This window comes from Ailuropoda melanoleuca, chromosome 15 (genome assembly GCF_002007445.2).
Source record: "Ailuropoda melanoleuca isolate Jingjing chromosome 15, ASM200744v2, whole genome shotgun sequence".
Lineage (NCBI taxonomy): Eukaryota > Metazoa > Chordata > Mammalia > Carnivora > Ursidae > Ailuropoda > Ailuropoda melanoleuca.
This window is the reverse complement of record NC_048232.1, coordinates 82,992,990-83,007,177: the sequence shown is the minus strand read 5'-3', so window position 1 is coordinate 83,007,177 and position 14,188 is coordinate 82,992,990. Positions and strand designations below refer to the sequence as shown.

Genomic DNA, 14,188 nt, shown 5'->3' with positions numbered 1-14,188 from the left:
AAACAGCCTTCAGAAATTGTGTTACTGGTGGCAGCAGTGGAAACATCGTGTGGTTTCACCATGGAAACCCTATAGGATGGAAACCAGCAAGTTCACCAAATTTCTTTACAGAAAATGATAAGCAACTGTATGAGCATGGCCTAGAGTACGCCACAAGTGACCTTTCGGCATAGATGCCCTCTAAAACAGATTTTGGTTGATGAAAGTAAATTTATCCAAGTTCCAAAGATTTGCCCTAAAATCTTCTTCTAAGCTATGATTTAGTCTATTAGGTAGTTTTGAGCTTTAAAATTAGACAATTCTTTTTAATACAAACACAGCCAACCCCTTGATTCATTTTACACATATATACACATGTACTCACTATTTTGCACAGGATAAAACAGAAGTGAACAGCTGGTTAGCTTCCCCGGGTTCCTTTCAAAACAGCGTATCCATTATTGTCTCTCTCATCCTAACCATATACCCACCACACTGAACGACAACTTTCAGAATGTTGTCATATTCTGTGGGTTAGTTGGTTAAGCACCTGCCTTCAGCTCAGGTCATGATCTCAGGGTCCTGAGATCGAGCCCTGTGTTGGGCTCTCAGCAGGAAATCTGCTTCTCCCTCTCCCTCTGGACTCCCCCCCACACTCATGTTTGCTTTCAAACAAATAAAATCTTTAAAAAAAATATTCTAAAGAGGCACATACAGTTTTGAGTACAGTCATATAAAATCTTCATACTTCAGTCAATTATTAGCTAAAAAAAACATCTGGGGCTTTTAGCCGAGTTGATATGGAGATTAAGAGCCAACCCAGACTCTTCCTCATGTTAACTGTATTTATGAAACGACCTTTCTCAACATGTACCCTGAAATACAAGCGCTGGGTACACTCCCCACAGATTCACTGGGCAAGTAAATTTAGGAGAAGCTGTATTTCCCCGCAGAGGATCGTAACACATGTTAGCATATTAAAGGGTCTAAGAAGTCTCATAGTGAAAACACCTATTTAATTTTGTTTAATCAAGTATATATTCCAACATATTAGCCCAGAGACCTATTAATATCCCATGGGAATACTCTAGAAAATGCTGGCTTACTATAGTGTGCACGAATCCATTTATGAATTAAATGCTAGACAATTCATTTTATGTGTCAAAGGGAGGGAGGCATAATTGACTCCTTTTAACAAGGTGTTGTAAAGGTTGTGCTGTCAAGTCCAAATGAAGGTCATGGGCTCAGTTTCAGTGGGTTCATTTAATTTCATTTGCGTGTTCAATGTAATAGTGCTTGCTGCATGTGTGTCAGTTACCAAGCAAACAAGGTGACAGACAGAGTGGCTTGGGGCAAATGAAACCCATCACTGTAAAAACAACCCAGGGGGCATGTTCTGAAGAGAGCAAATTAGTAATGCCATCTACAAAGAAGAGAATAACAGATGGAAAATTGAAAGCACCCACGTGGCATTTAAGCTATGAAACTGACAGATTCCTTCTGCTGAGATAGATGGTTAATTATTTATGAAGCATAAAAATAGTTGATATTGAACCTTAAGCCTTGTTGGGCCAACACTCCCCATTCAGGAGTAGGCTTTGAGCCTCTGGGTGGGGAGACCCACCCCTGCACGCTGGACCCCTCTGTAGTTAGCAGGAAATTAATGAGCTTTCTTATCTGCTGACATTCCACACCTGGGTTTCTCTCTCTCAACACAATCAAGTCCTGTCTCGAAAATTACAAGGAAGCATGATTACCTGTGGAGTGAGATTGTGAAGAACCAGCCAGTAACTGGGACGAACTGAACCACCATCACTCCAGGTAGAGGCTGAAGCAACCAGAAAAACAATTAGGAAGAGCAATAAAAAGATTCAGATAGTCACGAGTGAGAAACATTTTCACATAGCCCACATGTTTCTTTCTCCTTCTATCAACGGTCTTCTCCTTTATACCTCCCTCTGACCCCCTTCATCCTGTCACTGAACGGCCAGTTCTCTTCTCCTAGACCTTAAATCCTGTGCACTCCCATACCTCAATGGTAAGACATTTTCCTCCTAATGTTCTCCCTCTGCCGGTCATCATGTTTACTCCATCAGTCCCTTGCGAGTTCTTGGATCCCTCTGCCCTAGGCTGACTGCAACTTTCCACTCAAGAGATATTCTTTCCCCTACCAGACTTCCTCTCTTGTGAAGACTTCATGTCTTTTTTTGTGTTAACGTGAACCCCTTGTGTTTGAACAACGATGCTCCTTTCGGCGGATCCTTCTCACCTGAGGCAAGCCGTGAGTCCTGTGTCCCCCACCCCCTGACTGATCGGGGTGCTGTGCTGCTCCAGGGAGATGATGGTTTGGGGTTGGTCAGACCGGGAGGTGGGCGGGGCAGCGGTGTAGTGTTCCTTGAGGAAATATGGTTTTTCCACATCTTGTTGGAGAGATGAGTGGGGTTGTGTCCTATGGGATCTGGGGACCATGTTGATTTGTAATCAGGGAACTTTGCTATAAAGAAGAGAAAATTAAGGAAGGAGTAAGGTTAGATAGGTCACTTTTGTCAATATACATAAATTTTGTGTATACACATAAATAATATTCTAAAAATAATTACACATTTTGAGAGTAGCAATACAAAGTAACATTACCCTTTGAGCTTATTCAATATAAAAATTTCAATGACTATTACTCTGAATTGACAACACATAAACTAAAGATTTAATATGATAACTAATTCTCTACTACCACTTTCTTAGCCAAACAGAACATGAAAGGGAAGATTAATTCAAGGGAAGTATTCCTAAAACCATGAGTCTTACAGATATAGTAGAATGTGGACCCTGGTAAAATTATCCTATAAATACTCATTGACTGAATGGAAACTACACTAGAAATTTATACTCTTCTCGATCCAGATTATTAGCTATCAACATTCAAACAAAAAAATTTTTAAAGATTTTTTAAAGTAATCTCTACACCCAACATGGGGCTCGAACTTACAACCCTGAGATCAAGAGTCGCATGTTCTACTGTGACTGCCAGCCAGGCACCCCAACATTCAAACAGATTTTTAAAGAACAATCAACCAATATTTGCTAAGGGCTTACTATGCTTTAAGGTACTAAATCAATGCTGTGGGTAATATAAACAGTTCCTCTCAAGAACTTCAAGTTCACATGGGAAGACAGAACAGATGAGTAAGAGAACTGGTAACCCCAGGCATCATCACATATGTTCAATACACAGAGAAGACACTGCTCGGCCATCACCAAAGGCTTTGCAAAGACAGGTCTGGAAAGATTTACATAAATGGATGGGCTCAGAGACTATAGACCAATATCCAATCTGAACTCAATCTGTACCAAATACATTTCCCCCAGTTTTGGCTGAACAATACTTCACAGGGGCAGCGGAACAGAAGGCCAGAAAGGTAGGCTGGGGGCCGATGAGGATGCTACTAGGAGTTTTTGCAGTAGATTGAGCATGTAGTGCTTAAACTTGGCTCTCATCCTGGGTGACAGCAAGTAGAATGGAGCAGAAGAAATGGGTGGGAGATGTGGCTGCAGAATACACCCTGGGAGACATCCTCACGATCTCGACCCAGATAGTAAGTGAGAAAAATCTGGAGACTTTGTGACCCAGTGATGCCGGAAGCATCATTAAGAAAAAGATTTAGTTAAGAAGGAAAAACAATGTGGGGGGGGGTTGCAGAAAAGTATACATTCAGTTTAGACACGTCTGAGGTGATTCTTGGGTCATCTCTCAGGTGAATGTCCAACTGCAGACAAAAAGATAAAATAGTTCAACTGAAGACACGGCAGTTACTGAAATAAAAGTTCTGGGTTGAAAAATGAGTTTTTACATGTAAAGGAAGAAGTCCCACAAAAGTATAATGTAGGGTGGTGGTTAGAAACATGGATTACTGAGTTGGCGCCTTTACACACTCACTCAGACCTGAGGCAAATTGTATCAGCTCTTTGAGTTGGAGTTTCTTCACCTACAAAATGGGGAGAAGGCCAGGACCTGCTCCCAGACTTTGGTGAAGGTAAGGTAAGAATTCATGCTGAAGGCTCTGCATGCTGCCTGGTCTCCAGGAGCATTTACTAAATGACAGGTTATTATGACCCTGTGATAGGACACAGAGGTGAAAAGAAAAAGAAGAGAAGACAATTTGTAAGGCCATTCACCTACAGTGTCTTAGAATGTAGCTGAGGATTTGTTCCATTTGCTTTTGCTTGGACACAGAACAGAAGCCTTAATGACTTTAATGGCTTGAGGTCTAACTTTTGCAAGACCAAGGTGCCAATTACAAAGAATCTCTCTCCCAATCTATGAGGCAGTGTGTTGAGTGAGTGACTTCAAAGGCTTTATTATATCCCTTAAGTTTTTATTCCCTATCATGTTAAAAAAAAAACACAAAACGCATACACATAAGGAATTCAACAAATGTTGGTAGAATTAATTAAGGGCCTCTTTTTTCCCCCTTGGCCATCTGCCTGTAGCCTTTGTCTGTAAGTGGAGGGATTTTTTTGTAGAAGAGCAAGCTATAACTGGCTGCCTTAGGAAAAAACTACCTGGACTTCCCTGGTTCTTCCCGTGGCCCATGATTCCTTTGGCAGGCTGGTTCAAGAAAAGCACTTGTGGCACAAAGATTTAACCTCTGCTCTCTCAATACCCACAAGGCTCCCTGCATTTATGTCACCATCTGCCCTGTCCTAAAGCTGTATGTCTCATCCTATCTCTGGGCCACTGGAAGCTCTTTGAGAACATGACCAATAGAAAAGGTGTGCCTCCATTCAGGCTGACCTAGCCATTCAACTTCTGCTGAAGTCCTCCCTAAGAAATAAATGCCCATTTCCTTTGTAAAAGGGAACCTGATGGAAAAGTGCTAGTCAAAGGGAAACAAACAGGTCATACTTGTACCTGAAGTGCTATGAACGTTGGTAAAGGAGTTGTCAGAGGCACTGTAGGGCCAGGCACCAGGTGAAGGCAGCGAGGTGTTGAGGGAAGAATTAGACCCTTTGGGTGACACAGGAAGAACAAGATGAAAATATTGCAGGCAGATGTCAGTATAACCAGTGAAACCTTAAGTACTGTATTTAGCCTTCAATGGAAGATTAAAATATATCTAAAAATGTATCCAAAAAAACCATGAAAAGCTACAGATTTTTAAGTTTTCTGGTTAAATTATTAGATTATTAGAAGGTACAAATGAAGCCACAGATCAACCAACACGAAAATGCTGGGTGTTGAATAAACACAAAGGATGCCTCACTCATTTACCTGTGGTGTTATCCCGCAGAAGTTGGTGGTCAGTATCTACAATGGGAGATGTGGCTGTACCCCCCAGCACACTTCCTGGGGTGACATAGGGGTCAGATTCAGGGTCAATGTTTTGGATACCTTTCCACGGCACTCCTGGTTGGAATTCTGAAACAAGGAGAACAAATATTAGATGTAGGAGGTTGTTCAATGATAAAAATCAAGTTTTAAAAAAAATTTTATTTATTTATTTAAAAAAATATTTTATTTATTTATTTGAGAGAGAGAATGGGTGAGAGACAGCACAAGCAGGGGGAGAGGGAGAAGCAGGCTCCTGGCTGAGGAGGGAGCCTGATGCGGGGCTTGATCCCAGGACTCTGGAATCATGACCTGAGCCGAAGGCAGACCCTTAACCGACTGAGCCACCCAGGCACCCCCTTAATTTTAAGTAATCTCTATGTCCAATGTGGGGCTCGAACTCACAACCTGAGATCAAGAGTTGCATATTCTTCTGAGCCAAACAGGCGCCCCCAAGTTAGTTTTAGATACAAGAAATAGATCTGTGAAAAGCAGAATACTGAGTCTATTTTACCTCAGATTTTTATCATAAAATTAAAGATCAAAAACTCAGCCTCAACAGGTACTGTGCCAGCACCTCTGTTATCAAGCACACGGACTTTCTCCGTTTCTCCGTGGCTTTGAGCCAGAGCTCATCAGTGCCTGGTCCTGGCTGCTGCTCTTCCTGCTCCCAAGGAAGTTTGGGGCTGAGGGCAGCGAAGGCAGAAGTAACCCGGTGCTCAGGAGAACTGTCTGTGCATCCAGAACAAGAACTGGGAGAAAATCTGGGTTGGAGATGTGTGACTTCTCCCATTTATTTCACTAGAAACTGGCTCAGGTGCACGAGAGAAAACACAATACAAATGACCACTATTATCCGGATCATCCATGGACAAAGAGCAGGAATAAGCTGGCTTATCATGAGAAAGCCTAGTATACGCTTAAGTGTTTACAATTTTCTACTGGTTAATTTAAATCATATTCAAAGCCATGAGATAGGATTAACAAGCTTTTGTTTTCCCAATCATGATGGAGAGCAACACAGTATCATACACAACCAATATGCTTATATGAGCCGGCTTTACTGGAAGGAAACTAAACATATTCATATTACAAATACACCTGTATAGGAAGAGGTTTTAGAAAGACATATATCGATTTTGCTTAACTAAATTTAAAAATTTTCTACAATGAAAATAGATTACTTATATCAAAATATGAAGAGAGGAAAAAAGTAACAAAGAGTCTCATCGCACCATTACTGCATACCTGGAACCAAACCGATACTAAATACTTGCTCCATGAATAAACAAGTCAATTAAATGGACACTTCAGAAGATCCCATGTTAAAAGGCATCCTCTGCACAGACGAATGCCAAGTCCGGCTCCCACATCACCTTCTGTGAGCTTCAAATTCCACTCCTCTGACTTCCTGTAGCTTGTCTATGCCTCTGCAGTATTTATCACAGTTACCTGACTTGCAGGTGATCAGGGTCCACACCTTACCTTCCTGACTGCACTCGATGGAGCAGAGACCCCATCTAATGTGAATTTCCTATCTTTCCCAGAGCATTGTACAGGCTTTGCTTTTATCAGAAAATAATTACTAAATGAAAAAATGAAGTAAGTTCCTTAGTAACTGGCAAAAGCAATCTTTTGCCAAAATTAAGAATTAAAAACAAATGATACACCAGAAAAAAAACATTTCCTGGACAATACCTGGAGGCCAACTGGCATTGCTGGATTTACTTCCGATTTTATTTGTTGGTGGAGATTTGGCAGGTAACCAGCTATCACCAGCAGGACCCGTATGGCCACCCAGTGTGTCACTCGGGATGATATCAAACTGGTTGTATGGTGAGCCTCCTCGAGTCTTACCAGGGGCCACGATAGCGCCTGAGGAGAGAGAGGAAATTAATTCACACCCAGAAAGGATTCCTATGAACAGAACTTGTCAAATCTCTTATTCAGCAAAAAACAGTATTCCTATGTTTATGCAGTAAAAAAACCCAAAACAAACAAACAAAAAAACTGCTGGAACAAGAGGTTGCCTTGGAGAGCCAGTATCTAATTCACAAGCAGAATGAGTAGGAATGATCCATTTCACCTTTCTGAGCCTCTTGGGTTCTCACTGAGGCACACAGCACTATTCTCATCCTTGAATCTTCCTTTCAGTTTTAAAATTCCGTGGTCTTAAGAAATTGATGAAACTTTCAACGACGAATCATACCATTATCCCCAGTTTCTATACTAATGACTCAAGAATGAGAAACAGGAAAAACACTGTATAATCTGCAGTGCACAGGCAGCGTTCTCACGACAGTTGTACTGACACCCCCAACCCCCAAGTTCTTCAGGGCTGAGCAGACCTCGGTGAGCTGGAAGCAGCAGTGTAAACAGAACGAGCCCATTAGAGAGAAAAGCATCTGCCATTGCTTTGAATTCCAAAGCAATGAGATGGAATTCCCGCCTAGGGTCTCTGCCAGCACAAGATCAGCAGGGAGCTCTGCAGCTCTGAGACCCGTGGCCCCACACACAGGAAGAACAGCCAATCCTTTGTAACTGTCTTCCTGAGAGCATTTCAGCAGTTCTGTCTGTGCCCCTTTTATGCATTTTAGATGCTACGAGGCAGGAAGAACATTAAAAGCTTAAAGTTCTCCTAACCTAACAAAAAATGATCTTCATTTTAAATAAAAATTGTGGGCCTCTGTGAGATACCACCCTACTTATTTCTCAAATGAATTTTACATGCTGCCTTGTGTCACTTGATCTACCCTTAGGATGCTGTTTATAAACAGATAAAATTATTTTCAGGATGATGTATTAAAATATTTGCATAAATACTGATTAAAGTAATCTGCTTGGGTTGACCCAGCAGGAGTATTATCAAAACCACCTCCACGCTAGGCTAAGAAGTCATTTGCGTTTCTGGAGCCAGGGACAGAAATCTGACTCAAGGGCACATTTCAGTGAAGTCTTAGGAAATGAAAAGCTCAACTGCCGTGGGGATTGCTAAGGAAATGGGGAACACAGTGTCTATACGCTCTGGAAAGGCAAGCAGATATTTTCGCTTCAAGATATCCTCTCGCATGACACTTTGTATTTGTGATCATGACCTATCATGTCTTCGGGAACAAGGGGACCTGAGGAATCACCAGCCTAAAGAAGCAGGGTAAGTGCCCACAGCTACAAATGCTGGGCTTGAATTATTCAGGCTAGGGATAGATTTTATAGTTTCAATAAATTATTCTTGATTTTGTGGCATGAAATCAAATGATAGCGCTTAGGGATAGCAGGGAAGAGCTCCATGTGGCCATTTTACCATCTCTCGGATAGACACATTCATGAGTGGTTTATAAAGGTACCCTGAAAGTTTTCACACCTGTGGGGCTGAGGTCTGCCAGGAAACTGCGGCAGGACCAGCCCAACACCGGGTTATGCTTGGTTCTCAAGGCTACAGTTAAGTTCGGGTGAATTACTGTCCAATGAAATGAACACTGAAACAGGTTGAAGGAAGATTCTAAGACCTTTTATCTATTTTATACTGACACGGAGAAATATTTACAGAGAATGATGGAAATGAAGGGTCCACTGTTCACAACCAAAGCCTTCAATGCCCCTCAGCTGCTGTCCTGCAGACACTATAATTCATTAAGAACAAGAAAGGAAAAAAAAAAGAGAACAAGAAAGCTTTGTGGAAAGTTCAAATCTCCTAATCTCATGTACTATTACTAGTCATCTATCTTTTGGAGACTAAAGGGTATGAATAATCAACATGATATATATTTGTTGCAATCTCTTACACCTCAAAAAAATGGGTTCTATTTTCTCAGCCAATATATTAGGATTTCATCCTAATGGGTACTCAAGTTCACTGCTACTGCTCTCAATCCCATTACAGGTGGGAAATTTTGCCCCCATTAATTACAACCAGCATTTTAAGCTTCTTATAATTTGAAATATACACAACCCCAATCTTACTCTCTTCAAAGGTGACCACAGGATTTGGAGGAAAAAAATCAAGAGATTAAGAAAAAGCTGAAGATTTGTGCTTTAAAATAATTTTACAGGATACATCATCAAGGCCTGTGAGGGTCGTACAGTTCCAGCTTGTAAGGCTTTGCTTGCTCTTACCATTTTTGTGCATATTGGCTTCCTGTGTGGCTACAGAGGGCAGTCCCTCCATCATGGAGGTCCACTGCTTAAAGCGAGACTCTGTTCCAGCCTCCTTCCCACCAACCATGCCATAGTCCATGCCGCCAGAGCTGAAGCCTAAAACAGAGAACCACATTTTACAACTTCCTATATATTTCTAGCATCAGCAACCAAGAGATCTGAGGTAGAACCAACTAAATGATAGCTTCATTTGTCATTTAAAGACTAATTCACAAGAAGTTTCTTCATTCAGAAACAGATTTTGATTCAAAACGCTCATCTTGGCTCTTGCCTGCTAAAGAAAGCAATGACTGTGCAGGTATGACAATATGCAGGACTGCCACCTCACTGAGAACATCTCAGTGCACCTGTGCCTTCACCTATTCATTTAGCTAACACCTGTGCCAGCAGAATCCTGGAGCCAGGAATCTGCCAACTCAGAGAGCAATCTCCACACATCAAACTAATATGGTGGAACAATAGCCGCGAGGTGTGGTGAGGGTGTCTGGGGGAAGAAAGGCTTTGCAGAAGAAGGGACATTTGATTTAGAGCTGATGGCAGGTATGAGAGTAAGTCAAGGATACCAAGTACAAAGCTCTGACTGATGACAATCCTGTACATTTAGGAAATGAGGAGCTCAGTGTGACTCCAGTGCTTGGTTAACCACGGATGAAGTGAGGCTGAGGGACAGGAGACGGGGGAGAAATGAGGAGTCATGTTGTGTAGGGCTCTTTGTGTATCATGCCAAGGACTTTGGGCCTTTTTTCTCTACGACAGGAGAGAAAGCAGTTTTTTAACAAGTGAAAGAAAGAGATAACTAAGTGTGTATTTTAGGGAGCGCCTGGCTGATTCAGTTGGAAGAGCAAGTGACTCTTGATCTCGGGGTCATGAATTTGAGCCCCACATTGGGTGCAGAGATTACTAAAAACAAGTAAATTTTTTAAAAAGTTTGTATTTTAGAAAAAGAACTGGCAGTGTAAGAATAGGGTACATGGAGGTCAAGGCAAAATGTAAGAGATCAATTTGAAAGAAATCTTTATGCAATGATGAAGACCCCCAAGCTCGAACAGACAACGACGGAGAGGTTCAGAGTGTACTTGCCATGAGCCCCAGGTAAACCTCGGGTGTCAGGCTTTTAGTAGGAGTGTAGGTGGGTCATGTCTTTCCACTGCACAGGGCTGGATGGGTGAGATCCTGTATGAGAGGCCTGCTGATGGGGGTTTCACAGGTCCCACCATCCACTGTGGGTCAGAATGTACTTAACGTAAAAAAAAAAAAAAAAAGGATAATAAAGCACTAAAACAAATGAATGAAACAGAGGAGGGGAAGAACAATGAATAGCCAGAGTAAAAATGAGGATGGACTGCAGTGAGTGCAAAACAGCCACCCCAGGGAGGTGAGCAGGGGTCCCAAAGCTCAGGTGGCTGCAGGAGTCAAAAGCCTGTCTACTGTTATTCGAGAAGATGTGCCACTCCAGCCAGGCCAGACTCCTCGCTGTACCCACTTGACTCTCCGACCATCTGGTGGTACCTCAATGGCTCTAAGGTTCCATGTATCCAAGCCCATGACGGCCCAGGTCACATTTTCTCCCTGTGCTTCTGAGTTGTCAGAGACAGTTTTATAAATGCATGATAAATCCAGTTCAAATCATTCCTAACACCTTGATCTATATTTAAAATATTGCTATTAATATAAAGAACACTGCTCCTTCACACTGTTTGTAAGCAACTTTACTAGTCCCTGTGATTACCTAGAGGGTGGGGGCCAGGAGCAGAAATTCCTGGAATGAGCTGGAAATATTTCAAATTAAATAATTTTTTAAAAAAGAAGAGGTTAAGGTATTTTCTTTTCTCCTATGTAGTTGAAATGAAATGAGACTGGAGGACAGCAGGTTTGAAAGGAGTAAGGGCTTTCTCTGACAGAAGCTTTAACGGCCCAAGTGGGTTGCTCCTTAGGCAAGTAGCACCTCTAACCTTTGACAGAGAAAACCAGCCCAAGGTGCTTGGATTCCAGGCTATCTGAAAGCTTGGTTCCAATCATGGAGGAAGAGCTTTTGAGAAAAACCTAGGATTCTGGAGAAGATTAGAAAGAACGTATTAGTTAGAAGATAAAGAACCACTCCTTACACATTTTTTTTTCTTTTCTCTCTTTTCTTTTTTCTTTCTTTCTTTCTTTCTTTCTTTCTTTCTTTCTTTCTTTCTCTCTTTCTCCTTCCTTCCTTCTTTTTTTTAAAGATTCCATTCATTTGACAGAAAGAGAGAGAGCACAAAGCAGGGGGAATGGCAGAGGGAGAGGCAGGCTCCCCGCTGTGCAGGGAGCCAGATGTGGGGCTCAGTCCCAGGACCCTGAGATCATGACCTGAGCTGAAGGCAGACTCTTAACCGACTGAGCCACCCAGGCATCCCCCTGTTTTCACGTGAAACTGCTTTAAAAACTATAGGATAGGGGCGCCTGGCTGGCTCAGCTGTTGGTGGGAGATCAAATACCACCAAAGCATGGCAGCATCGTAACTAAGTAGCAAAGTTTGGTAAGGAAACATCCAGAGGGGTGTGAGGAGAACAGGAGATAAAACTGCCTTGAAAGGTTTAACTTCTGAACCCAACCAGGAGAGGAAGAATCAGTGCAAGGTTGTACATGGTTCTGTGTCATTCTTCAATGCCCCGTAGTAACTGGCACACACTATCTGTGAGCTGCCACACCTCAAAGCCCAGCAAAGCACGGACCTTTTTGTACTTGCTATTTCACCAAACCACACTTCCGTGGTCCACCAAGTGGCCTTCCTGTAATTCTCCAGCTCACTAACACAGAACTTGAACTCAAATTAAACAATGCTTTAGTTCAGTTCAGTGCCCACTCATGGAAAGCTTCATTTGTGCTAGGTTCTGTGAGGAGCTGAGGGACAAACAGAAACAAGACATGTCCCTTGATCTCCCAGAGATTCATTTCCCCAGTACATCCCTTTTACCTATCTTATCATTCCTATAAATCCAACCCTTGGCCTCCCTTATCTGTCCTGGCCAGAATTACTTTCTTTGCCACACATGCTGTTTCACTGTCTATTCATACATCATTACCACTTGGCTCACCGTCACCTCCTTGAGGAAACTGGGATTTCCTCTTTCACGCTCATTGTCTATATTAGGTCTTTCTTTCCCACTTTCCTTTTATTATAGATTAAAAAACAAATCAGTGCTTTTATAATAAAAATATATTATAAAGAAACAAATCACCCACAGTTACCCATTTAACACATTTTTTTAAAAGTAATCTCTACCCGACATGAGACTCAAACTTACAACCCTGAGATCAAGAGTCGCATGCTCGACTGAGTCAGCCAGGTGCCCCCAAATTTTGAGAAATTTTAAACACGAAAAGTAAAATTTTATTGGAAGTACATTTTCTTCTTCTTTTTTTAAGTAGGCTCCATACTCAGCATGGAGCCCAAATCGGGGCTTGAACTCACGGCCCTGAGATCAAGACCTGAGATGAGATCAAGAGTCAGATGCCCAACTGACTGAGCCACCAAGGCGCCCTGGGACACTTTCTAATAAGATGAGGGACTTTACTTCTCGATTGGTTTAGATATCTATGAATGAGAGATATGAGATGGAGTTCACACTACTCCTATTTTTTAAATTCCAATAGACAAAAAGTACCAGAAATCTTATATAAATACTTAGATAGGAAAAGAAGGAGTCTTGTTATAACATCACCTATTTCTGTGAATTCCTGTTTAGGCTGTATTCCCTTCCCCCCAGCTCAATAACATAGATGCTAAAACATCATGTTTAGATAGGTCACCATCCCCAGACAATTCAGTTAGGTCTATTTTCAATTCTGCTAAAAGCAGAGAATAAGAAACCATCTATTTTATAAAAACAATCAGTCAAGGACCAGTTAAACAGTCTTTAAACTCATTCAACTTTTTAATTTTGAGAAAATATACCAAAAGAGCCTTTATTAGGACTTACTAAGAGACTTTTAATTATTCTTGCTCCTCTTTCATCTACAGGTGTCTTTTTAGTTTAATATTCACCAGTAGGAAAATTGAAATATTATTCATTTTATCACATCTTTGCTATATACTTTTTGAAAAAAAATTAACCTCTGTATGCATTAAATATATTTTCATCAAAATCTTATAGCTATAGATTTAGTTTATTCAAAACAGGCAGCCAAATCGGATTTACCTTCAGCCCAAAATGTATTTTTCAATTCAAATTAATGTCATAATATTGAGGAATTAAGGACATTTTAAACTGTGAAATAAATTGCAAAATGCATCTTGTAAGGCAGATCGTAAGTAATTACAATCACAATTAATATGATAAAGACCTAATAAAATTTAGCTACTGTTTCATAAGTTACCAAATGGAAATAAATTAGCAAGTCAGCATGGTTTTCTCCTAACTTAATTTGGGTTATAACGCACAGTTAAATTTATAATTTACTTTGAAAGAGGAGTATTATAAAAAACATGCTATTTCTTCAGTATATGTATGTATGTATATTGAACTCTGATCCTTCAGCCATCAGGGAAAGTTGTGCCTCCAGTACGATAATCAGAAATAACACCATTAATTTAATAAGACATTATGATAAAAAATTTTCGATATATTTGATAAATGAGAAGGTATATTGCTAAAAACTAACAGATTCACAGCTAGCATACAATTTTACTTTTCCCCCCACCTCCCTGTAATTTTACTTTTAAACAAAAGGCAGAAAATATTAAAGATATTGTAAAAA

At 41.0% G+C, this 14,188-nt stretch overlaps 1 protein-coding gene across 7 annotated transcripts in view; it reads right to left on the bottom strand.

The window, feature by feature from the left end:
* Window positions 1–14,188, bottom strand: part of TNRC6B (trinucleotide repeat containing adaptor 6B) — a 73,533-nt gene that overhangs the window by 14,636 nt on the left and 44,709 nt on the right. For all 7 annotated transcript variants that reach the window (XM_034644327.1, XM_034644325.1, XM_034644321.1 and 4 more), the window contains 6 exons: window positions 9,419–9,556; window positions 7,004–7,180; window positions 5,249–5,395; window positions 4,889–4,984; window positions 2,249–2,473; window positions 1,737–1,807 (listed from right to left, as the gene is read on the bottom strand). In XM_034644327.1, the coding sequence (XP_034500218.1) occupies window positions 1,737–1,807; window positions 2,249–2,473; window positions 4,889–4,984; window positions 5,249–5,395; window positions 7,004–7,180; window positions 9,419–9,556 (854 nt within the window). The remainder of the gene's footprint in view (window positions 1–1,736; window positions 1,808–2,248; window positions 2,474–4,888; window positions 4,985–5,248; window positions 5,396–7,003; window positions 7,181–9,418; window positions 9,557–14,188) is intronic.